At 41.1% G+C, this 26611-nt stretch overlaps 1 protein-coding gene across 1 annotated transcript in view; it reads left to right on the top strand.

Moving 5' to 3' along the window:
• Positions 1-1281: 1281 nt before the first annotated feature.
• The window catches only part of PTPN11 (protein tyrosine phosphatase non-receptor type 11), a 39442-nt gene continuing 14112 nt past the window's right edge, over positions 1282-26611 (top strand). Inside the window, exons 1-9 of the mRNA XM_039504915.1 lie at positions 1282-1450; positions 8135-8257; positions 10320-10514; positions 11747-11939; positions 15038-15154; positions 15753-15866; positions 24769-24865; positions 25395-25474; positions 25604-25762. Of these exons, the coding sequence (XP_039360849.1) occupies positions 1437-1450; positions 8135-8257; positions 10320-10514; positions 11747-11939; positions 15038-15154; positions 15753-15866; positions 24769-24865; positions 25395-25474; positions 25604-25762 (1092 nt within the window). The 5' untranslated portion in view covers positions 1282-1436. The remainder of the gene's footprint in view (positions 1451-8134; positions 8258-10319; positions 10515-11746; positions 11940-15037; positions 15155-15752; positions 15867-24768; positions 24866-25394; positions 25475-25603; positions 25763-26611) is intronic.

The following is a 26611-nucleotide window of genomic DNA, read 5'->3' as shown; positions in this document are numbered from 1 at the left end:
CAAATGAAGCAGACTGTGAAGAACTTCAGAAAGAGTACACAAAACTAAGTGATTGGGCAACAAAATGGCAAATGAAATTTAATGTGGATAAATGTAAAGTAATGCACATTGGAAAAAAATAACCCCAACTGTACATACAATATGGTGGGGGCTAATTTAGCTACAACTAATCAGGAAAGAGATCTTGGAGTCATCGTGGATAGTTCTCTGAAGATGTCCACGCAGTGTGCAGAGGCAGTCAAAAAAGCAAACAGGCTGTTAGGAATCGTTAAAAAAGGGCTAGAGAATAAAACAGAGAATATCTTATTGCCCTTATATAAATCCAGGATACTCCCACATCTTAAATACTGGGTACAGATGTGGTCTCCTTATCTCAAAAAAGATATACTGGCATTAGAAAAGCTTCAGAGAAGGGCAACTAAAATGATTAGGGGTTTGGAACGGGTCCCATATGAGGAGAGATTAAAGAGGCTAGAACTTTTCAGCTTGGAAAAGAGGAGACTAAGGCAGGGTATGATAGAGGTATGTAAAATCATGAGTTGTGTAGAGAAAGTAAATAAGGAAAAGTGGGCTACAACTCACTTCTTCGGATGCATAGAATGGAACACACAGGAGAGCTTTATATATACAGAGAACATGAAAAGGTGGAAGTATGCATACCAACAGGAAGAGTCTAATCAATTGAGATGAGCTATCATTAGCAGGAGAAAAAAAAAACTTTTGAAGTGATAATTGAGATGACCCATAGAAGGTGTGAGGAGAACTTAACATAGGGAAATAGATTCAATTGGTGTAATGACCCAACCATTCCCAGTCTCTGTTTAAAACTAAGTTAATTGTATCTAATTTGCATATTAATTTGAGTTCAGCAGTCTTTAAGGTGCCACAAGTACTCCTGGTTTTTTTACTGTTTAAAAAAGGATCTCGATCAGCAAACTGATTTTTTTAAAACAGTCATTAAAATCAAGTGACCAGTATCTCCTCAGATCATGTCTGTAAAAGATCTAGATGAAAGGTGCTACTTTGAGTACCAGGTGTTACCATGGGACATTTAAAATCTGATCCTGTGCACGCGGAGAGTGCTCAGAAGAGGCACCTAGGGGTGCATGCGGAGCTCCCCTAAACCATCCATCCATCCAGCCATCCCTCCCTGCAGCCCCCCCGCGCCCGCGGAGCCCCTGGGGTCAGGAAATGCAGCCAGCAGCAGAGCCGCGGGCCAGGCCGCCCCGCGTGCGCCAGCCGGGCCCCGCCCCCACCCGGTCGCGGGCGGATGACGTTGGCAGGCTGCGCCGGGGTTCTGTGTCGCCGCGGCCTGGCTGCGGCTGCTTCTCACGCTCCCCTCCGGGTCCCCCAGGCCGCGTCCCGCCGGGGGAGGGGCCCCCCCGTGAGAGGCCGAGACTCGGGGGGACGGGCAGCTGCAGGCGCCGCGGGGGAAAATGACATCGCGGAGGTGAGGCGGGGGGGGCCGGGGCCACCTGCCCCTTTCACGGGGGGGGCGGGGCCCCTTCTTCCCCCGGAGCAAAGGGCCCGGCGGTGGGCGGCAGAGGCTCCACTGGGGCAGGGCGAGCCCCCGGTTCCCCCCCCTTGGTGCGGGGCCGCGCTCTGCTGCGGTTAATTAAAGGGCAGCAGCCCCCCCCCCCGGTGTTGTTTCGTGTAGGCAGGGGCCCTCCCCCTGCAGATCACCGTTTAATGTAGTCAGCGACCCAGTCAACTGTCCGTCTGGCGTTCCAGGATGTGGAGCATTCACCCCCCCGGGGCCGTGGCATGAGCAGCAGATGCATTACCGAGTGTGCGGGGTTGGGAATTAAAACGTGAAACAGCTTCTACAGTTATTAAGGGCAGGCTGATGTTTTAGGTGCCTATACGTGTAGTTCAGCATCGTACAATCTACTTCCAAATACCTGCAATATTGCTGGATTTAGAATTTGAAAAACTCAGTTCAGTTTTTGTTTATTGTAGATCTGTGTGTCTTTCCGCATCTCATTTTTACTTTGTAGAAGACTCTTGTTTATACTTTGTCAGTACATTTTCCGTTTATTTTCTTTTATTCACTCTTTTTGGACTGGCAGTCTATCACAATAATTGAATTAAAGGAGCACTATCAAGATAGAAATATAATATTTAAATTTTACCTGTATTTAATTCCTTTGATTATGAAAGCTGACAGTATTTTTTAAGATCTGATTTGCTTTACACTGTCTGTTTACTTTTTCTTTTTCAGTTCAGAATGATGAAGCTAGATTATCAGTTTCATTTCAGGGTTCTCTTCCCTCCTAGCACCATATTATTGTGTTTGGATCTCCAGCAGCTTGGGTAGATATTTAAAGTGGGAGGGAAATTTTAAAATTGAAATGGGACGGTGGAATCTTAAGTATTTCTTTTCATATCCGTTTCAGTGATGCTTTCCCACCCCCCTTTTAAAATAAAGTCTAAAATACATGTGCCTGCATTAGTTAAGTGCCCATTTTACAGTCTTTGCTCACTGTCTGACTCTTGAGAATTAGCCGCCTTAGCCCATACAAAAGTTAAAATTAAAAGGGGTTCATGAGAGAGAGTGAATAAAGATTAGAAATACAGACAAACCAGTGAGCCTGTAAGTAGGAATAATTGAACTAAAACTCACAGCTTTCCCGATCTGTCTAGTTGTGTCAGCCAAAACCCAGAAGCACTCTAATCTGCTCTGCAGTCAAAACGGAGATCTGAGTAGCCCAATCATGAAATGGAGAATCATATTGATTTTGTTTCTCTTTTCAAGGTGGTAAATCAATACTATGCTCCTCTTCCCTCCCTCCCTCCAAAATTTTGCTGACTCTAATCAGAAAAGAGAAATACACTGTTAATGTAGTGTGTGATTCAAGAATGTCCTAAACCTTCTGAGTTCTGCAAAGCAGGCTTTTGTACAGTCATACCCTGATTCTCCAGAATATTTCTTTATCTGAAACAAGGGCATGTTCCCTGCGCGCGTGCGCGCGCTCTCTCTCTCTATATTTAAAAAAAAAAAACTCTTGGAAAAGGCCTTCTACTTATCCCCATTGTCCTTGTTGTAAATGATGTTTGACTGTCTCATTGGTTATCTTTCCACAAGCATTTTCGCCTTATTGTAAAATACCAAGTAGAATGCTATGTGGCTGAAACCATTAAATCATGCTTTGGGGACCATTAAACCCTCTGTTCTCATTGTGGGCATAAATAGAATATGTTGCTATGTATTGGGTTTTTGACTGTAGTATAGGCTCTTGGTCAATTTTACACTAGGAGTAACTCCTGTGTCTGCTTAGAACAGAGCTAGAAAAGGAAAGCAGAAAAAAATCTAAAATACATTTCCTTTCATAGGAATGGAATGCAAGTGAAAATCCTCTATAGGGTTTATATTACTCTTTGCTCTCCCACCAGTGTTGGAAAGGATGTGGCCAGCATGGTTCAAAAGCGCAAATGTGGTGGCAATATGCCAAACGAGGTTACCCTGATCACCAGTCCGGAACCATTTAACATAGGTCACTAACACCCCCATTTTTTTCTATTTGGGGTGGTTGACAAATGCATCTTCCTACTCAAAGCCAAAAATACAAGGGTGAGAGAGCAGGAGAACCAGTTACCATTAGAACAGAAGTTACAACATGTGCAAAAACTTGATCGCTTTCGTGGATGTACCTTTTTTGGTCCCAAACCCCAGCTTTGGTGGCCTACAGGAAGAAAGATCCTCCTTTCACAATCTCTTACATGATTCCATGACCAATTTTCAAATATGTTATATTAGGGTCCCTTCTGTTCACTGAGATGTATTGTCTTTTGGCATAACTTTACATGATGTGTCTAACTAGTAATGTGGTGGTATGTATATTTGTGTATTTGGAGGGCCAGGCGTTGCAAGTAGTATGTGTGGAAATTCGCAGTGAAGTTAATGGAAGTTCTGCATGTGGCATGCTTGTAGGATTGATTCCAGTATGTTCACATTCCTGTATCTATGCTTCACTTTTTCATGTAATTATAACTAAAATTCAATAAAATCTTCACTTAGATCCCACATACATTAAAAATTCCTGCATGGCAATGTTTTGAAAGTATTGCTTCTCGTAGAAGTTACATAGTGGGGTGTGATTGTGGGAAACCTACATATCCAGATTGTTCCTTGGAGTACATTTTCTAGCATCCAGTCCAGTCTGGTTATTAAAATCCCAGGCAATGTGGCTTGCACTGCTTTTCTTGGCAGACTATTCCAAAGATTAATACATTTCCCCATCAGGAAACTTTTCCTGACATTCAGGCAAAATTTTCCCATTATTAATTTCATCCTAGTTCTATCCCTGTGACTCCCTGTATACCACATACAATTCTTCTTGGAGTTTACACCTTCCAGGTACTTGTAGAGTGTTTCTGTGTTCTCCACCTAACTGCTTAGTCTAGTTGTACACATTTAGGACCAGATGTTTAAAGGTGTCTAAAGATAGCTGCTTTTGAAAATTGTACTAGATGCCTGCCTGCATCTTTTGGCATCTAAATACTTTTAAAAGTCTAGCCCTTGGTCAATATAATCTTTCTTCATAATTCAATCCCTCTGACCCTAAGATTTTTTTTTTTTTTTTTGGCAGGGTCATCTTGTCTGTCATCCTGTTGCCACTTAATGGCTGGTCACCAGTCCGTCTTTCATAATGCACAGTCCACATAATGCACACTATGTGTTAACCATACATTCCTCTTTTCTAAGCAAGTGTGGTGATCATCTGGGGTCCAGAAGAGGTTAAAGTTATCAGTTACTTAATTGGGTGAAAGTGAGTAGCAGACAGTCAGGTCATGTTGCTGGGTTTAGTTGGTGATGGTAGAAACTTGCCAATCCAGCTAACAGGCTTTACTCTCTTCAGTCTTTCAAGGCAACTATGTTGAATATCATGCACGTACCGTGTGTATTTTTCAAAGGAGATGAGGAAAGATGAGGTCCTGAGTGGGTGTTGAAGATCCCATGAGTCTCTTAGGGAAGAGTAGGGGTTTTCCCCAATTTTCTTAGCCAAAATGCATGTCTCGCTGTTGTGCTGATTGATTACTGCCCAGAAGCAGCTGCATTTCAGTGGTATTGCATATTTATAGTTTGAAGAGCTTTGAGGTCTTTCAGGATCATGAGCATTGGATAAATGTAAGATTATCTGTCAATTGATTAACTCTTGTCTGTTGTGATAACGCAAAGTACTGTAGTTGGATTTTTACTTATATTTTTCTGGTTTGAGCTATACCCAGAGTAGTTTATTTTTTTGGTGGCTCTGCTAAAGGTGAAATATTCTGAAAGGGGTTCTCTTGGTTAGATAGGATATACACAGGCAGATCTAAGGTTCCCATGTAGAATTGCTTCCTTTTTAAGTTGCACTTGTGTACCTTTACTTCTAATTTCCATGGGTTTATTAGCTAGACTGACTCTGTTGGGGACTTAGCTGTTTTGGAAGCTCTAAAAGTGTCCAGAGGATTCTTTGGGAAAAATTTGCCAGAGTAGGGAGTATGGAATATTACATTATTGTAATAATGATAACAAGTATTTCTCAATTTAAGCTGCCTTTCAAGAATTGCTGAACCAGTCAAAAGAGCTGCCCTGTTTAAACATGCACTTGCACAGCTTTCTGTTATGGCAGCTTACTGTGAAATGTGGATTTATGTTGGGAATAATCAGAAATGCTATGTACATTTTTAGTTATAGTATTTTTATAAGTGTAACTGAGCAGATTTCTGCCAAGCAGCCAAGTGTCTGTATTGCTGTGCTGTTTTGCTTTACTCAGGGAAAAACTCACTGGGTTTTTCAAGAGCAGTGGATTCTGCTGCTTTCTCTCAGATATGCTGTTTAAGTCTATAATCAAAGTGCATATGTCCGGGGTGCATGATTTATAGCGGTTACAAAAATAATGAAGCCTTTCAAATGTCTAGGAAGACTTCAATTTCAAGAGCTGAGGTGAAAATAAAAACCCAACAAAGTAGTCTGGCAAAGCCACTGGAGTCAAATAGTTGCACGCTGTTTGCCCAGCATTTTGCATTTCTGTGACAGTGCTGTATTTTGTTCTGTGTTCTGTCTTGGCCATCTGGGTGGCAGTGGAGGCAGTCTTGCTTTTAGTTTCTCAGCTTTTAAAACATGTCTGAGGAGAGTTCCCAATTTACCCAGACATCTGATTATGTATTGTTTCTCCATTGCTCCAGTTCTACCAGGGTTGTGGTCCCCAACCTTTTTGGTCTGGCGGGCACCAGATTACGAGCCACGGAGGACCATGGCGGCAGACGAGCATCCGCCAAAATGCTACTGACAAGCAGCAACGTCAATAGGCGTCGCTGCCGAAATACTGCCAACAAGCAGTATCATCCAGAAGTGTCGCCGCCGAAATGCCGCCGCCGCTTCTGGATGACACTGCTTGTCGATGGCATTTAGGCGGATACTTGTCTGTCACCAGCAGCACACGCTGAGACACTTGGACCAGGCTTGAGGACAGGGTGAGAGAATCAGAGGGGAATCAGACTTACCTTTAATAATGACCATAAATATATTTACAGCTATAATTAATTATCTTTTTAAGTTTCTGTTCTGTTTTTTTGGAACACCTTTTGGTAGGAATTTTCCATGCTCAGTCTCTCTGAATGAAAAAAAGTGGGGTTTTTTTTGTTTCTTTTCATTTTTCTTTTTTTTTTTTTTGTTGATAGCTGATGTATGTGTTATTAAATTTTTTTGTATTGTTTTATATATCTGTCTTGTATCAGTCATTTTTTCAGTTTCTGTTCCTAACTTACACTTCAGAGTGAGAGAGTTTGTGCCATGGTGGAGAGGGAGATAATGGATAGTGAGGGCTGATGCAAACCTCAGATTTTCTCTTCAGTTGATTGCATTGATAGTATAATAATCCTAGTCTCTCCTTGGTTCACCAAGCATGTGCCTGGATATCATTTCCAGTTATCTAAATCATAGAATCATAGGACTGGAAGGGACCTCAATAGTCCATCTAGTCCAGTCTTCTGCACTCATGGGAGGACTAAGTATTATCTAGACCATCCCTGACAGGTGTTTGTGGGCAGTAGAGTTGCTGGTCATCTTAATGTTGCATTACTTCTTTATTGCAGCAGAAGAATAAAACTTGTACGACGATACGGAAAACATGGACTTGTTAACTAAATCACTACGAATAAGTCTGCTGAAATGTAATGCCATAGGTGGTGATGCTGAACTCTTTAGTTATAGATATAGGCCATATATGGTTCTCCTCCGGTGAGGTCCACTGTTTTAGTCATTCAGGAGGCTGCTTGTGGGTGGTGAAAACCAATATGATGTTCCTCTGTGTTTTGTATTTTAAGAGTGTGATATTTTAGGACCATAGGAACTGACAGACCAGATCAGAGCATTGCTCCATCTAGTCAGGTAGCCAGTCGCTGGCAGTGGCCAGTACCAGATGCTTCAGCGGAAGGTGTAAGAGAGCTATATTTTGGACAATTGTGGAATAACTTGTCCACAAGGGAAGTTTCTTCCTGACTCCCCGTCATCAGTCGGTGATCGATTTATGCCCTGAAGCATGAGGTTTTGTTTTATTTTTACTTTTTAAATAAAACTGTCTTAATGTTACTTTGGATGTTTTCAGTATTCTTATATGTGTCTAATTTTTTCTTCAGTTCTAATAAGCTGTAGACCTCCATGGAATCCAGTGGCATCGAGTTCCACAAGTTGTGTGTATGCTGGTGGTGAAGAGTGCGTGTTTTTGTTCTTATTAGTTGTCTTTCAGTTTCATTGAATGTGACTTTGCTGTTGTGTTATGAGAGGATAAATATGAGCGCCTGACTTCCCTGCTCTATACCATTTGTTTTATATACTTCTTATCATGTCTCCTCTGAAATAAACAGTTTCCAATGGTGTGGCTAGAGTACTTTCACTTATATGACATCTCTTATCAGAGGATCTTCATGCTATGTAGAAGAAAACCTACTTTTAACTGGTCACATGAAAAGTACAAGTTAGAATTATATTGAAATTTTTTTAGATTTTTTTTCAAAGCATAACAAAATTCTTTAAAATCCAATATTGCATCCAGTGATTTTTAATGTTATCTGATATTTGTGTGGCAATGTGGCATCAGCTAAAGAGAGATTCCGGTTTTAAATTATTTTTCTTCTTTATCTTGTGTAGATGGTTTCACCCAAATATTACTGGAGTGGAGGCAGAAAATCTACTGCTGACAAGAGGCGTTGATGGCAGCTTTCTGGCCCGGCCCAGTAAAAGTAACCCAGGAGATTTTACACTTTCTGTTCGGTAGGTGAAGTGTTTGAGAGGCTCTGTCCTTAATACCCACTTGGCCCAAACATATAGAAGTCTCCAGTTGCCGTTGTTCTGTGGAGAGCAATCCTGTTTGGGTAGAGAGATGAGACTTTTGTGATCTACATGTTCTTCTCTATTTCTGACTTCTGGGTCTGTTATGTTGATAGTTGTACATTTTCTTCTGCATAGGAACCCAAATGTCTTTGGTTTTCCAAGTTGTGCAGAGCTTGGAAGGCTGTGGATCCTGGCTCTGTAGTGAGCCAGAAAGGTAGAGGTGAAGTGGCAGCCAGTTCATAAATTCTCCATTCCCTGCCCTTTTAAAGAAATCCATTAGGGTTCCTGTCCAAAAAGTAGCAGAGCTGACAGCATTAGTAAGATCATGCAGGTAAGATCTGTGCTTCTTTATACTGCATTCTGTCTTCTCTTCTCTTTTCCCCCTCATCACCCCGTTAGCTACACTGATAGTACTTAAAAACTTGCCAGTTACCTTAGATAGATATTTGCAGTGTAACTTAATGCCAAAAATGTGCTTGGCACTGTTCAACACAGCATGCAAATATAGTTTTTTCCCCAAGGAGCCCACCCCCTAAAAACCCATACGTGAAAGGGTTTGTGGGGAAAATCCAAAGGAGGGAATAACATAATTTTTCTTCCCTCCGTAATGTCTCACTTCGTAGGGATTGCAGAAGAAGTGAGGGGGATTTGAATGAGAATAGGATGGTGGCTTGTCAAATAGAAAGAGATCATTCCACACACACTCAAGATACTTTCCTATAACATGAATAAGGAAATATTTGAGGTGCTCTTGTTTGTTAGGAGAAATGAACAAGTTTTTAAAGGCAACTCATGTATTCCAGCTTCTAAAATGCACCTCTTGGAGCACATGTCCTCTGAGACAATGTGGGGATGGGGAAGGGGAAAAGGGCATGTCTGACACTTCATTGTTGCCTTAGATTTTAAGGTAGTCTTAGTGGAGCTGAGTCAAGGGAAGGAGACCTCATCAAAGATCTATGCATTGGAGGGGTGGAGGGGTGGCTGAAGTTTCCTGACTGAGAATTCCATTTAAGTCCTACCTAGGGTGGTCTTAGGATGGCCGTTGATCTCTGCTCGTCATTGATATTAGTGGCGGTAGAGGCAAAGTGCTTACATAAATGGTTATCCTTGACTGATTGTAGGGAGCAGACCTGTCTTTAAGGGAAATCCCCATGCTGGGGAACCATGTTAGGATGTCTGGGTTGCTCCTTGAATGTGACAGTTGGAGTGTGTCCAGCCATTCCTAGAGCCTGACTGCTATACCGGGCAAAGCTGGACTCCACTCTGAAGAAAGTGGTAGCACAGAACCCCTGATGAGTCATCTTGTGAATGATGAAGACTTCCCTCCGTCATGAGAATTGCGTATAGAGGACAGGAGGTCTGTGCAGCTTCTATTGGACAATGTGGGTATATCTGCACTGCAAAAACAAAAAAGCCCCTATGGAAGTGAGTCTCAGAGCCCAGGTCAACTGACCCAGGCTTGCGGGACTCACGCTATAGGGCTAAAAACAACAGTCTAGACATTTGGGCTCTGAGACCCAGGGAGGGAGAAGGTCCCTGGGCCCCAGCCCAAGCCTGAACGTCGACACTGTTTTTAGCCCTCTAGCGTGAGCCCCGCAAACCTGAGTCAGTTGACCCGGGCTCTGAGACTTGCTGCCGTGGGTCGTCTTTTGCAGTGTAGATTTACCCTGTGGGCTCATGAAGACTGTTATGGTTCAGTGGAGCCATTAAGTAATTATGGAATGAAAAAAATCTCTTTTCTATACTGACTGTTAAACAACCACTTCCTCTTCGTGTAATCCTTGATGCTGTTTCATTGCCCTGCTATTAGATGTATAGTTGCTTCACTCATAGTGTGCAGTAATTTAGATATGCTACAATTCATCTGCTGGAAGGTGACTGACATATAAAGCTGAACTACTACAATTTCCAAGCTAGTAGCGTGGAATATTTTAAAGTGATTGGTTTGAAATTGGCGAACTTGTGTAAGTTGCCCCTTTTTTTGTGTGTAATAAACATTTAGGCGAAATGGAGCTGTCACGCACATCAAGATCCAGAACACAGGAGACTACTACGACCTGTATGGAGGAGAAAAATTTGCCACGTTGGCTGAGTTAGTCCAGTATTACATGGAACACCACGGGCAGCTCAAAGAAAAGAATGGAGATGTAATAGAGTTAAAATATCCACTGAATTGTGCTGATCCTACATCTGAAAGGTGAGAGAGATAAATAGTGGTGAAAATATGGAGTCCATTCTCCTTTCCACGTATGCATGTAATCCCTATTAACCTTAAGGATTTGCTTTTACTCAGTGTAAGTAAGGGTGGCAGTACCTTTCCTTGCAAGTAGTCCTACTGTTTTCTGTGGCACTACTTGCAAAATAAGCTATTACTCAACTTGAGTAAGGGTGGGAGAATCCAGACTGAAGAGGATAGACCCTATACATTGCAGTAACTAAAACAAAAACAAAGTAAAATACGCAACCCACTTTCCGATCCTTCTTGGAAAATTTCATTGGTTGCAAAAGCTTCAGAGAATTATTTGTGTTACTGCAGTGACTTCAATATATATTTCAGAGCATATTTTTATCCTGGTAACGCTGTATTGTATGTGGGTTTAAGAAAACAAAAGTCAAATGCAAATACACAGATTGCTGAAACTGACATTTTTAACAAGACAGCACTGATCAGTAGGATCTCAGACTTTGAATACTTACTAAGGAAGTATAGCGAAGGAACTCTTCAGAAATGAATGTAGTTAGTTGTCTTTGGAAACTGGAATTAATTAGTCTTGACCCATTATTCAGCATTACGGCCAGTAGATGTCAGTTTATTCTCAGAAGTGAAAAGCAGGGAAAAATAATAGAACCACGCCATCATAAGGTCTGATGAAATTGTATCCATAGTGTCTAAGGAAAACTTTCTGTTAACATAAGAGCACTGAATTCATGCAAATGCATAAAATAAGCAATGGCAAAAAATACATGAGAGAATTTTGAGGTATCTAATTGCAGTAACTGAAATTTTATTAGAACCCACTTCAGTTCTTGCTGACTTTTCTCTTAGGATTTCTTTCTTGTGATCTGTATAGATTTTTATTAAGCAATGGTGGCCTTCTTCCAAGGTTTAAATGCATAAGAATTGAAGTATCTTAATCAGTTTTCTGTGTATGCAAGTTCTGTTTTGAGAGTTATTTTGTGCATAATGTTTCATTTCTTCTGAAGTATTTCTGTATGTGCGAACACACGCCCTCTCAATTCATATTTTTTCTAAGTTTGTACTTTTCTAGGTTTTTGGGTACCTTTAGCAACACTTGTGGCCCTTGAGACCTCAGTTTAGTATGAACATTTTGGCATGTTATAGCTGTTTAAGCCAGGTGGGCCCAGTCATGGGTACAGTGAGGAGAAGGGCAACTATATTTATTTTATTTTTTTTATTGTGAATTTAAGGTGGTTTCACGGGCACCTTTCTGGAAAAGAAGCTGAAAAGTTATTAACAGAAAAAGGAAAACATGGAAGCTTCCTTGTGCGAGAGAGTCAGAGCCACCCAGGAGACTTTGTTCTTTCAGTCCGGACAGGAGATGATAAAGGCGAGAGTAATGATGGGAAATCGAAAGTGACCCATGTCATGATTCGGTGTCAGGTACAACAAAGCCGGAACTTCTTGACTGTAAAGGCTTCCTTCCTGGTTTGCATGCTTATTCTGTCAGGAGAGGCATTACAGACTTCTCAAGACTATTCAGTCCACTGATTTTGGTCAGACAAAGCTGTATGTACAGCATATTGTTTGTTTGCTCAAACTGTTAGCATTTTATTTTTTTCACTGAATCGTGCCATTGCATATCTATATTGCTGAGGAGCTTCTAGGAGGTTTCCCTTTGACTGCATCAAGAGTCTGTCTCAAAGCCTCTGCTCATGTAGCCTTTCACATTCATGAATCTCTCTTAAGCTTGTTGCATTCTTGTCTTGCTGCTTCTCTTTTTATATAATAGATCTGAGAATCCATTCAGGTTTGTGGGGGGTTGTAGCTGTACTATGGAGGCTGGTTATTTTGTCTTATTCATAATGTCTTTCCATAATAACAAACAAAATACAGTAAATATTTTAATTCAGGGAAACTTTGTCCTACAGTTTAAACTTCAGGTAGGGGAGTTTGCCTTTACTAAAGAATGTTTAAACTATCTGATGCCAGGATTAATTCTTGATGGCTATTTTTAATCTCAAAACATTTTCATGTGTGCCCAAGTATTGGTGTTAAAGGGTCAAATCTGCTGAAAGTACTTTAATCCTTTTTAGAAAATACAGTTCTTGTAATATCTTTAGTTGTCTTTTAAAAAAAAAAAAAGCAAAACCAACCCTCCCCACATGCCTAGTATAGAGAAATCAGGAATTTGGGGTGGAAATGGTGCAACTGAGTGAGAGTGCCTGCTAGAGGTTTTTGTGGTTTTGGCTGTGCATTCAGTAAATGCCGTCAAAATTTCAAGGTAATTTCCTGCCTTTATTTATAGAATCATAGAATCGTAGGACTGGAAGGGACCTCGAGAGGTCTTCTAGTCCAGTCTCCTGCACTCAAGGTAGGACTAAGTATTATCTAAACCACCCTGCAGGGGTTTGTCAAACCTGCTCTTGAAAATCTCCAACGACAGAGATTCCACACCTTCCTAGGCAATTTATTCCAGTGGTTAACCACCCTGACAGTTAAGAAGCTTTTCCTAATGTCCCACCTAAACCGCCCTTGCTGCAGTTTAAGCCCATTGCTTCTTTTACGATCCTCAGAGGTTAAGGAGAATTTTTGTTCCTCCTTCTTGAAACAACCTTTTATGTCCTTGAAAACTGTTCTCATGTCCCCTCTCAGTCTTCTCTTTTCCAGATTAAACAAACCCAATTTTTTCAGCCTTCACTCGTAGGTCATGTTTTCTAGACCTTTAATCATTTTTGTTGCTCTTCTCTGGACTTTCTCCAATGTGGCCACATCCTTCCTGAAATGTGGCGCCCAGAACTGGACACAGTATTTCCAGTTGAGGCTAATGACCATGGAGTAGAGCAGAAGAATGACTTCTCGTGTCTTGCTTACAACACCTCTGCTAATACATCCCAGATTGATGGTTACTTTTTTTGCAACAGTGAGACACTGTTGACTCATATTTAACTTGTGATCCGCTATGACTCCCCAGATCCCTTTCTGCAGTGCTCCTTCCTAGGCAGCCATTTCCCATTTTGTATGTGTGCAACTGACTGTTCCTTCCCAAGCAGAGTGCTTTGCATTTGTCCTTATTGAATTTCATCCCATTTACTTCAGACTATTTTCCCAGTTTGACCAGATAATTTTGAATTTTAATCCTTTCCTCCAAAGCACTTGTAACCCCTCCCAGCTCGGTATCATTAGCAGACTTTATAAGTGTGTTCTCCAAGCAATTATCTAAATCATTGGGGAAGATATTGAACAGAACCAGACCCAGAACTGATCCCTGCGGGACCCTACTTGTTATGCCCTTCCAGCATGACTGTGAACCACTGATAACTACTCTCTGGGAATGATTTTCTAACCAGTTATGCCCCCCCCCCCTTACAGTAGCTTCATCTAGGTCAGTGGTTCTCAACCAGGGGTCCGGGACCCACTTGGCGGCCGCAAGCAGGTTTCAGGGGGTCTGCCAAAATAAACCAGAGAGCAGGAACCAGCATTAGACTTGCTGGGGCCCAGGGCAAAAAGCTGATGCCCATTGAGGGCTGCAAGCCAAAGCCAGAGCAACTTAGCTTCACGGGGTCCTCTGTGGTGTGGGGCTCTGGGGAATTGCCTTGCTTGCTATCCCCTAATGCCAACCCTGGCTTTTAATCTACTGGATATGCAGAAAAAACAGGTGTTGTGGCACAGGTGGCTGTAGAGGGGATGGCCTCTGAAAGAAAAAGATTGAGAGCCCCTGATCTTGGTTGTATTTCCCTAGTTTGTTTATGAGAACGTCATGCGACACAGTATCAAAAGTCTTACTGAAGTCAAAATATACCACATCTACTGGCTTCCTCCGCATCCACAAGGCTTATTACCCTGCCAAAAAAATCTATTAAGGTGGTTTGACCTGATTTTTTTTTCTTGACAAATCCATGCTGACTGTTACCTAGAAGATAATAAGGCGATAAGTGTCTGCAGATCTTTATGTATATTAGCCATTTTAACATGTTTAATTATTTGAGTTTATGAAAGTTTGGGAAATAAAGTTGTTAGAGTTCTCCATGGCCTCAGTTGATCTGTTGCTAACCTCATAAATGCTAATGGTAGATGAGATAGTAACGATATTGCTGACTTGCTTTTTAAACAAGGACTACAGTACAAATACCTGTGTTCCAGGACCTAATGTTAGATTCTTTTGTGTTTTTGTTTTGATTTATTCATAAATTCACGTCTGATTCTCTGATTGTATCCCTCAAGTATTCTACTTGGGGTGAGTATCAGATAGGGGCACTGTATTCCTTTAAAAAAAAAAAAAAAAAAAAGTGGGGGCAGGTAACATTAAAATGTTCTAATTAGAAATGTATTACAGTCATATTCCACTGAAAAGTTGTAGCAAATTATTTTTTATCATTTCAGTATGGAATGGCAGGGGATAGTTAAATAGGTTTTTGAGTACTCATTTAAGGGATCTTGTGATTGGTTGCACATTCTAAAGAGGTAATTAATGCAGACTTTATTTTGATGATTGTGCACCTTGCTATGAATGAGCACATTTTGAATATCTTTCTTGGAAGGAGCTGAAATACGATGTTGGCGGAGGGGAGAAATTTGACTCTCTAACAGATCTAGTGGAACATTATAAGAAGAACCCCATGGTAGAAACTTTGGGCACAGTACTACAGCTCAAGCAGGTGAGCTTAGTAAATGCTAGAACTTTGATCATAAACAGTATTTAACTTCAGGACATAGAGGTGGGATGGGTGTTGGTGGGGGGAGCTCAACCTTTTTCTTTCATTCTGTAAAGTGTTGAAAGACATTCATTCAGCGTTAAAGCCAAAAGTGAATTTACCATCCTCTTTTACAACAGCATCTTAATCTTTCAGGGTGGTCCAATGATTGGATTTAAGCTGCTATAGTTGTTTTTAGCCATCTATAAAGGACCTAATTCTCCATTTCTGATGCATCTAGAACTCCCCTTGGCTTCATTGAGAGTTCTGGGTCTACAAGGATTTTAAAATCCTGTCAAAAAGAGAGGAGGAGAGGAAGCTTAATGCACTGAAACTGGAACCATGAAATGGTGTGACTGCCACCACATGAATCTGATTTAAAACAAACAAACAAAAAAAAGCAGGGGGGGGGGTGCTTCAAAATCTGGAGTGAAGCCTGGGTCCTAAAACTCTGAGTGGTACCTACATACACTATGTTTACTACAGGAGATCTGTGTAAGCTAACTTTATCCTGTTCTTATTGCTGTGCTGTGGTTTAATATAAAATATCTTTCTTGATTAGCCCCTGAATACAACCCGTATTAATGCTGCTGAGATTGAAAGCCGGGTGCGAGAACTAAGCAAGCTAGCAGAGACCACAGATAAAGTCAAGCAAGGCTTCTGGGAAGAATTTGAGGTAATTGAAATGTTTCAAACGTAAAGCGGGTGTGTCTCAGTGATAGACCTATAATTTTACCACAGTTTCCCAGCTACTTAGGGCCCTTTGCCCCTCAAATCTTTCTTCTTGCTCCCCACTCCTGTGCCAGATATTGCATCTCCCCCAGTTTGCCCGTTGCACTCAGGCTTCAGCCAAAGATGAGTGCTCGAAAGGTGCCTTTTCCTTTAACCCTGAGCATTGGCCCCCACCCCATGTCGAGCTGATACTGTGCTGGGCTAAAGTAGACATTGCTTAACAGGAATGGCTGGGATGTTGGCAGCAACTCATGTTGTCTTTCAGTGGGAATTCTTGTAGGCTCTCTTGAAAGTCCCAGAGACAATAATTTTGCATTTCTCTAATTCTTCTTATGAGAGGATTTCAAATTACTTTACAAAAAAATTGAGCCTTGTGACATCCCAGTGTGGCAGGTAATTTTTTCTGATGGGTAGAGAGAGGCAGGGGTACTGTAGTTTGTCAGTGGCAGAAGCCAGGAGTCCTGATGACCAGTTCCCCACTCTAACCACTAGATGACACCCCCTTCCTTACAAGTGAAGTACAAACAAGTTTGGCATTAGATGGCTGGTTAGCAACTGCACTGGATGTAATAGTCAAAATAGTGACTTTTGTTTATGCTTTTATAGGATTTGACTGTGATTTTCAGAGGAGCCTATGGGAGATAGGTGTCCAACTCTTATTGAAATTTGATAGGATTTGGGCATCTGAGGCCTGGTCTATACTAGAAAATGAGGTCAGTTTAACTATGTTGGTCAGGGGTTTGAAAAATCCACACCTCCTGAGCAGCATAGTTAAGCCGACCTAAGTTCCATGTAGATAGCGCTAGGTTGACAGAAGAATTTTTCCATCGATTTAGCTAGTGCCTCTCGGGGAGGTGAATTACATATGCCGACAGGAGAACCCCTCCCATTGGAATAGGTGCTGTCTACACTGCACCACTATAGCATTTTGTAGACAAGCTCTAACTCTACACAAATATTTAATTCGCAAGAAGCTGGGAAGTGAATACCCTGCACTAGCTTGCCATGGTCTAGTTCTCTGTGTGGACTCTGCTGGCCTGTATTAATAATTGCACTTTGATGTACTCCCATTTCAAAGAGGACTAGATCAGATTGTTGATGTATGTCATCAGGGACAGCTAGTCTGCGGCTGGCTAGCGTAGGGTAGCTTGACATCCCATCTTGCTGTAAGCTAAGTGTTCATGCAGACAGCCTTTTGGTTCTTTTTTTTGAAAATCCCAGCTTTTCTCTTCTGCAATAACTGCACTTTGCATGGAGAAAATTGAATGCAGTTGTTCCCCAAGAAAACTCTCTGCTTAAATTGCCAGTTGATTTGAAAAGATTTTTTTAAAACCATACTTGATGGCAATAGAAAGTTTCCAGTTTCTTTAGATTGGAGACTGCATTGTTTTTACAACTACATGGTGTTAGCCAATGCATATATGTTAGGCGTAGGGCATACCATATTAATATTGTATTACATCCAACATGTGGGCAGTTAACTGAATTGTATTATGTCCTTCCCACAGTCCTGTCCACTTTGCTCACTTATGTCAAGAGATGTATATCCCACAACACTCTGCAAAACAAAATGTAGCTTTTGGCATTAGCAAATATAAAGCCTGTCAAAGGCAAGATATATTTGTTCTGTGTCCTAATACAGGTACCTTCACAGGCAACTGGTTTAAAGTATCATATCCAAAGCAGAGATAGGGAAAGATCTAGAACAACAAGTTAAAGAACTGGTACAAACTGGGTTGAATCTTAGGTGACCTATCAAGTGCTTTCTAATTTGTAAGCAATTGTGTTATAAATATAAGAGGGTTTAGAGGTGTATTTCGAACCACACTTACTGTGTAAGGTGACTTGAACAGCGCTGTGAGAAACTGCTTCCCAGGAAGATTGGTATTGTATTAACTTTTTTTCTCTTTCTATACTGTTCTGCTATTGATTTCAAGTATAAATTGGCTATATTTGTGTAGTCAAGCAGTCGTCTATGCATGTTAAGTAACAATGGTCTTGTAAAAATAGAATCCAGGATAATCTTTCACATAACTCAGCTTACTGGAAATTTCAGGAGAATCCATAAAGTTTTTGCTTAAGCAGTTATATGCAGTAGAACAAAATGTCATACCTGAATTTATGCCCAGTAAATACTAGTAAAAATTTCCAACATAGCCTGTTGCTTTTTCAGTGTTCCTTTTGGTGGTAATAAGAAATGGATGTGTGAATAGTGATATGGCTGCAAATGGGGAAAATAATCCATTTAAAAGCTGGCCCATTCAGTTTTTTATATTATACCCCTTTAAACTGAGGGGAGAGAAATAAGCAATTTAGAAAACAAAACTCCCCAAGTGTTAGTGTGCTGATCATGGCAGGATCGTGAGGGATAACTGGTCAAACACACTCACTGCAATACAAATCTTCCTCCCCAGCTATTTATATAAAACACTCTCTTGTCCTTGAATTCATTGCTTCTTTGACACTCACATTTTGGGAATGCTAAAATAAAACTACTGCAGAGGGACCCTTTGAGCCATTTTCCAGGTTAATTTTAAATAGTGTTGGGATGACAGCTGTATAATCTGTATGCTTTGCTTAGGAATTTATTATTATTTTGTTTGGGTGCAACCCCTCCATCTGGAGCTAGCATTACCACCATCTTATCAGAAAGAGAGTAAGGGGGGCATCTCTTCCCCTCCATGCCATAGTGTATGCACCTTCTACATTTTTAATAGCATCTGGTGCTGGTTTCTTCCTTTAAAAAAAACCAAACTATTGATTTGAGAGTGATTCTCTATACGTAAATTACCAGTTTCAACAGTATTCCCCATTTTTCCCCTCAAACGGAAGAAACATTAAATATAACCACTGTATACCATATCCCAAACCACAGTGAGACATTCCTGGCTCCAAAACTTTCTCTACCAACTGGAGTGATTCAGGAACAAAGAGGAAAAGAGTGAAGATGATAGCCGCTTCTAAAGGCCCTGGTGTAAATGTAGTGAAATGGTTCCCGTGAAACAGGTTTATATTGACGAACTTCCTTAACTGATTCTGGAATATATATTGTACCACCAGCAGATGGAGACAGGAAATCAAGGAATCCTGTGATGTCAACTTCTTTTATAAAGAGGGCAGTTCCAGCTGCATAATACTGTTTGAGAAACTTCTTGAACACTCTTGGGGTTTGAGAGTGGGTGGGGAGAGTAACTACCGTTTCTCAGATAATGAGGATATATTTGCAGATGCATTCACTAGCTGAATAAAATCCGCATGATGATTATTCAGCCAGCTGGGCTTCATGGGAGAATTAAACAAATGAAAAGCACAAAGGAGCGTCACTAGCTGAGGTAGGAAATTTCTCTCTACCAACACGAGAGTGAAACAAGCAGTTTGTTGGTCTTGCTCAGACAAAGACAAGAGGAAGAAGGAAACAGTTTCTGGTCACCATTCTGTCAGAGTTGAGTGTCTCCTCTTCCCACAAATTCTCTGCCCTCTGCAGTCAGAAAAGGGACTGTCAATAGAATTATCTCAGCTGATCACTGTAATGAGGGAAGGTGGAGAGAGAGGATGCAGCCTTGGGTAACTAGGGCCCAGCAGATATAAGGATCTGTGTATCAAACTGTGTATCATTGGCTTCCATACAGAACAGACAAATATGCTCCACGTAGCTAATGACACAAAGTAGGCAAACAGCCACATTCTGCTCTAGCTAAATTTTCCATGTGGATGTGACCAAGAGCATGTATGCAGAACCGGGGTCAGTGGTATACTGCAATAGCTGCCATATTGTAGCATTTAAACTGTGTTGCATGTGACAGCTACATGACTTGATTTGAACCCACAATAAATTGGCTGAAGAACAAAAGCGTGTGTTGCAGTTAGGGGACTCTGAGTTTACCCTTCCGGTACTCAGACTTCACTAGCAAAGGTCCCAACCCTATTCTTGATTTCCACCTCCCCCCACCCGATCTAGTTGGTGCTGGCTGATGAGATGATTTTGGTGGTGGTATTATGTGGATTAATGTCTAGCTGCCCAGGAATGGAAGAGACTGGTTTCCGCCCTGTGTGCCAGTATTGGTGCAGGAGGGATGTAATGTAATGTATCCAGAGGGATAAGCATTCCCATACAGTGTCCTTCTGAATATATTGTTGACTCATCTATGAAACCACAGAGCTAGCACTGTTAATGTACCTCTTGCTTCTCCTTCTGGCCTGGCCTGAGATGATTTGTGGCCTGGTGGAGTACTGGAAGGGAAACTCATAATGTACCTGATTCATTGTGGCAGGCCCTTGGAGAAATGGGGCAAATACATGCGCTGACTTTCCTGAATGCATATATTCACCGGGAAGCCAAAAACTTACGAAAGGGGAAAAAGTTATAACACCAGAAAATCTTTATTGTGAGCTATTTTATTGTGAGCTTCTTCCTTTCACCTTCACTGCCTTTTGGAAATTGCTGTATTAATCCTAAATGTCTCTACAGTGTCATGTGGTGGTCTCTGAAATGAAACCATCTCATAAAATGTTAATGTTGCTGTTTAATTCAGCTCTGACAGCCATTGGTTGTCTATCTCTGTGCAAGACTCCAGGATGTCCATGAAACTCTGCATGTACCATTTATGGTCTTACTACCCACATAGCGCTTATAAATTACTTTCTCTTTAAGTATATTTAAGGATGTAATCCCTCTTTTCCTGTGAACTACTGCATGGAGATGTTGGCAGGGTTCCTTACTCTTTTGCTTCTGAAAAAAGGCTTTTTGGTGACTTTAGTGCTTGGATGATCTAGTGAATTGAGAACCTTCATTTATTATTGCAACCAGATTTATTATTGCACTATGTACAACTTTAATGGGCTAGCTACAGGTCAGTGCTGTTTCTGGGTCTCTCCTCAGGGATGCACAGAGCAATAATAATGAATTGTATGAAGCAAGGACATGTTTGTAGTCTTTCCCGTTTGAATCCCATGCCGAAAGAATCTGGGGGCAAACTTTCCTTGCAGATTATAAAATGGACACACTTAAATGTGCAGTTACGGTAGCTTCAAAGTGCTAATTATACACAAGGTGTTCAGTGTAATTGGCTTATTCAAGCACCTGAAGAATCTTGCAGTATGCCAGGCACGTGTTATCAGCTGAAGTGAACCTTCTGTAGAACTTTGCACCATAAATGATTACTACTACTACTACTTTGTACTAATACAGCATCTTCTGTTCTTGGCACTTTGCAAACATTAAGAATCTCAACTCCCCTATGGAGATCTTATCTTGATTCTAAAGATGGGGAAACTGAAAGGAAGAGAGGCTCAGTGACTTGTTCAAGATAACACAGGAGTTTTGTGCTGGAGTGGGGAATTGAATCCAGGTTTCCCAACTCCTAGGCTAGTACTGTAACCACGGGACCACCCTTCTGCTCACTTGAGCTATGTCACCATTTTTCCATCTGTAAAAAGGGGTTAATAATACTTGCCTCCCTTCAGAGGGATACCTCAAGGCTTCCTTAAGGTTAAGCATATATAGCACTTTTCATGCAAAAGCGTAAGTCCTGTTCCTGCGCTGTGTGCCAATTTTGCTCTCTGGTCCTATTGTAGCACATGTCTGCTGTGATTATTTTTATTCTAGTGTGGCATGCATTAAGATGAGAGAATGGTTTGTAACAAGACTGTAATATCCTTTATTTTCAGGATGTTTCTTCTTGTTATCACCTTCCGGTTTTCATCTAGAGTTGCTTATAGAGGGTCTTTGTTAGTTTTTCTCTTAACACTCACTCCTAGTCTTCCCTCATTATTTAGGATTTGCCTGGCTGTTGCTTACAAAAATCCACTTCTCTTCTTGAAAGCTTGTGTTGTGGCAATGCAATATAATCTCTGGCAGCTTGTCTCTGGGACTTCCCAGCAATATTGCTACATACGGGTAGTGCCGGAAGTGGAGGAAGAAAGTCAAATAAGGCCCAAAGGAATCCAGTTCAGGTAGAGAAGTCCAGACCACAAAGTGCCACACTGTCTTTATAGAGTGCTCAAATGGTTACCAAAGTTAATTGTTGTTTGCAGTGTGGTTGTAGCTGTGTTGGTCTCAGGATATTGGAGGGACAAGGTGGGTGAGGTAATATCTGAAGAAGAGTTCTGTGTAGCTTGAAAGCTTGTCTTTTCACTGATGGAAGTTGATCCAATAAAAAATAATATGTCGCCCACTTTGTCTCTCTAATAGTTAATTATTAGCGGCATTAAAAGTAGTACCAGGCTGCTAAGCAGACTTTCTCTCCTCCCTTGAACTCAGCAGCTGGGAGAAATATAAGCAAGTATCTTTCCACTACTTGCATCCGAAGAAGTGGGTATTCACCCACGAAAGCTCATGCTGCAAAACGTCTGTTAGTCTATAAGGTACCACAGGATTCTTTGCTGCTTCTACAGAACCAGACTAACACGGCTACCCCTCTGATACTAAGTATCTTTATGTTTAGTTTAAATCTTACAAGGAGAGTTCAGCCCAACCCCCAATGATCTGTGGCTCTGTTCTTCAGACCTACTTGGCAGAAACTCTGCTTGGCTTCTTTTCTTCTCCTCATCCTCACCCTTTCTCCTTGAGGACCTCCACTCCTTAATCCACCCTGTTTAATTTCCTTCTTAACGTAGGCAGTTACTCTAGCAAAAATCTAGCATTGTCTGGGCAAAATGCTCCGTTCCTTTTCCACGTCATTGAGGGAGTGGGGTCTCTCTTGTTGCTTTAATTGTATTGGCACTTCCCCTTCAAAGCAGGGTGAACACTGATTGGTACTCTCAGCTCTCTCTGAGGCAGCAGGGTTTGCCTCTTACTTCTCAAAATGGAGAGAGATGCTAAAAGACTTTCTCTGTGTCCCCCATTGAGTCCATATCAGAGACGGGGTTAGAACTTGGTGCTCCTTGGGTCCCATTTCTCTGCTCAGTCCCCTAGACCACATTTCCTACTCTTGTGTGAGTCGCTGCCTAGGAAACAATAACTAGCTGTGTGTAAGCTGGGGACTTCAAGTTGAGATTCCTGGATTGTCTTCTGGGCTTTGCCAGGGTCTGTGACTTTGGGCAAGCCCCTTTCAATTGTTCTCTGCCTGTTCCTTCCATCTGCAAAATGGGCATAACTATGTCACTGGTGTGTTATGAAGCTTAGTTACCACTTGGAAAAGCATTTGTGATTCTCTGGTTAAACCGCTTGGAAAATCCCAGCCCAGCTTCTTGCTTCATATGATTATACAAGTCTTTGGGAGGTCCCTTTACTTAATCTCACAAAACTAAGTGATTGGGCAACAAAATGGCAAATGAAATTTAATGTGGATAAATGTAAAATAATGCACATTGGAAAAAATAACCCCATCTATACATACAATATGATGGGGGCTAATTTAGCTACAACGAGTCAGGAAGGAGATCTTGGAGTCATCGTGGATAGTTCTCTGAAGATGTCCATGCAGTGTGCAGAGGCGGTCAAAAAGGCAAGCAGGATGTTAGGAATCATTAAAAAGGGGATAGAGAATAAGACTGAGAATATATTATTGCCCTTATATAAATCCATGGTACGCCCACATCTCGAATACTGTGTACAGATGTGGTCTCCTCACCTCAAAAAAGATATTCTAGCACTAGAAAAGATTCAGAAAAGGGCAACTAAAATGATTAGGGGTTTGGAGAGGGTCCCATACGAGGAAAGATTAAAGAGACTAGGACTCTTCAGCTTGGAAAAGAGGAGACTAAGGGGGGATATGATAGAGGTATATAAAATCATGAGTGATGTTGAGAAAGTGGATAAGGAAAAGTTATTTACTTATTCCCATAATACAAGAACTAGGGGTCACCAAATGAAATTAATAGGCAGCAGGTTTAAAACAAATAAAAGGAAGTTCTTCTTCATGCAGCGCACAGTCAACTTGTGGAACTCCTTACCTGAGGAGGTTGTGAAGGCTAGGACTATAACAATGTTTAAAAGGGGACTGGATAAATTCATGGTGGCTAAGTCCATAAATGGCTATTAGCCAGGATTGGTAAAGAATGGTGTCCCTAGCCTCTGTTCGTCAGAGGATGGAGATGGATGGCAGGAGAGAGATCACTTGATCATTGCCTGTTAGGTTCACTCCCTCTGGGGCACCTGGCATTGGCCACTGTTGGTAGACAGATACTGGGCTAGGTGGACCTTTGGTCTGACCCAGTACGGCCATTTTTATGTTCTTATGTTTAAATGCTGAATGGCCACATATGGGCAGACTCCAATATTCCTGAATTCTTTGTAACATGTTACCTCTAAATAGTGGATTTTAGGAATTAGACTTGAGGTGATCCTGTTTTAATGCTTGCCAGAAGATTTAACACTTGGAGGATCTGGCTCACAGTTCAGTGTGTTCACGTTTAGGCTTTTGCTTTCATTTTGCAGTTGGCTTGTTTGGGTTTCCTTCAGACTGCCAAACTTCTGCATTAAAAAAAATAAACAAATTTTATGCCAGGTTTATGTAACCAAATATTGTTTCTGAATATAAAGTTCTGTAGGAAGTTGAATTTAAAAAAGACCAACCTGTATATGCAGATATCTGCCCCAAAGCAATAGAATGGAAACTTACCGATGCAATGGTTACTTGACTTACAAAAGTTTGGATTCCAGACATAAGCTTTTGCCTTCAAAGTCATCACACATTATTTCTAGTAACTCTGCAATTTTGAATTTCCCAAGCTTATCAAACCAACTTGAATGCTGACGCATGAGATTTCATTTTTCTAATGATGTCTAGTATGATAGTCAAATGTCAGATTTTTCTCGAGAGCCACCACTGTGCGTGCTCTGTATCGTCATTCCCAATGTGGTGCAAGTTTTAGTAAAACCAGTTGTTTGTGCCCTTTTCATCTAGACTTTACAACAGCAAGAATGCAAGCTCCTGTATAGTCGTAAAGAGGGTCAACGGCAAGAAAGCAAAAACAAAAATAGATACAAAAACATTTTACCTTGTAAGTAGCATTCACTTTTTTTCTTGTTTCACTGTTAACATTGTGCTGGTACACTCACGGATCCTTTCACTGGGAAGCTAATCATTATTAGCCAGTAATACAGTGCTGTTCTATTAAAATACCGACAAGCTAAACTATTGCTCAGTGATCAGCACTAGTGCTCAGTCAGTTTAAGAGGATTAATTTGTGCTGTAGGGGTGCAGGACAGAATAATTATATATACTTTTTATATATCTCATATTCAGATTAATTGCAAATATGAAGCACTGACTAAATAAGAAAACACAAACAACTTGATGTTTGATTTTAATTTCTTCGGAAATTTGAAATTGTCCTAGGGAGCAGGGAGAGAGGAAAGGTTGAGTCATCTTGCCATTTTCTTAGCTATTAGAAATGGTAAGTAGTCAAGTACACGCGAAACTTGACCTTCATGTAGTTTGTTTGGTACTAAGGAACCAATTACAAGTTGGCTAGTTAGCAGTCACAGAATGCAGCAGTTTAACATGCTGTTTACTTATCCTTCCTCTAGTTGATCATACCAGAGTTGTTCTACATGATGGAGATCCAAATGAGCCAGTTTCAGATTATATCAATGCTAATATTATTATGGTAAGTGTGTTATTGCCTCCTTCAATCTGTCACTGGCACAGAGCATGCTTGCTATTGTATTCCCTCCTAAAAACAAATTAAAGCCATTTTACAATCACATCATTCATTGATATTTGTTTTGACTTCTAGCCTGAATTTGAAACTAAGTGCAACAATTCAAAGCCAAAAAAAAGTTACATTGCTACTCAAGGCTGCCTACAGAACACAGTGAATGACTTCTGGAGAATGGTATTCCAGGAGAACTCTCGTGTTATCGTTATGACAACAAAAGAAGTTGAAAGAGGAAAGGTAAAATGGAACCTCAGGCGGGCCCCAGTAAAAGTCATTAAGTTTCAACACAAGTAAGGACTAACCAGACTTCAGTCACATTGCACAATATCACCATTTTTAAGCTTGTAAGTCAGCCACAACTCCCATTGGAGACCTGGGCCCTGATCTGCGAGATGCAGAGTGCCCTCTCCTCTTGCTGATAACGATTGGAATCAAGAGCACACTCATCTCACAGGATCAGTCTCTTGTTTAATAAAGGCTGACTAAGTTACAGCTGCCTTACATGAAATTACTTACTGCAAAATTACTTTGGGGGAGGGAGGGGACAGTGAAGGAACTGGTGCAGCCAGGCTGGCACACTGTACGCTTTAAGGGAGTTAATGCTGTGTGCTTGAAACTAAAATATTGCTGTTTATTGGTATCAAGCCCAAATTCTATTAGTTGCAAAGCCTTTGTGGATTCTATTTGTAGGTTGGGGGGGGGGAGGAGGCGGTTATTACTATGAAAATAAACTTATTGGCGTGCATCAGTCGTTAACTAGAAATTTCGACAGTGTTAAGTGAAATTTTCTGCCTTGCATTCATGCTAGCCTGAGTAGCATTTATGAGACTACCAGAATGTGTTTCTCTTCTTCCTTCTTTATTTTCGCTACTTTCCAGACTTGGTATTGATAAAACTCTTTGGGCTTGTACAATGAGCTAGTCATTTGGATTGTAACTGCATCCAGATGAGACTCCCCAAAGCAGGAGCGATTTAGCACTTTTATTTCTAACATCCTGTCGTCTGCCTCCAAATGCAGTCTCCGAGCCATGTTCTGCATGAGCACAGGTGCTCACTCAACCCTAGTGACCTGTGAGTCAATAGTGA

The sequence above is a fragment of the Mauremys reevesii genome, linkage group 18 (genome assembly GCF_016161935.1).
Source record: "Mauremys reevesii isolate NIE-2019 linkage group 18, ASM1616193v1, whole genome shotgun sequence".
Taxonomy (NCBI): domain Eukaryota; kingdom Metazoa; phylum Chordata; order Testudines; family Geoemydidae; genus Mauremys; species Mauremys reevesii.
This window is presented reverse-complemented; position numbering and strand designations above follow the sequence as displayed.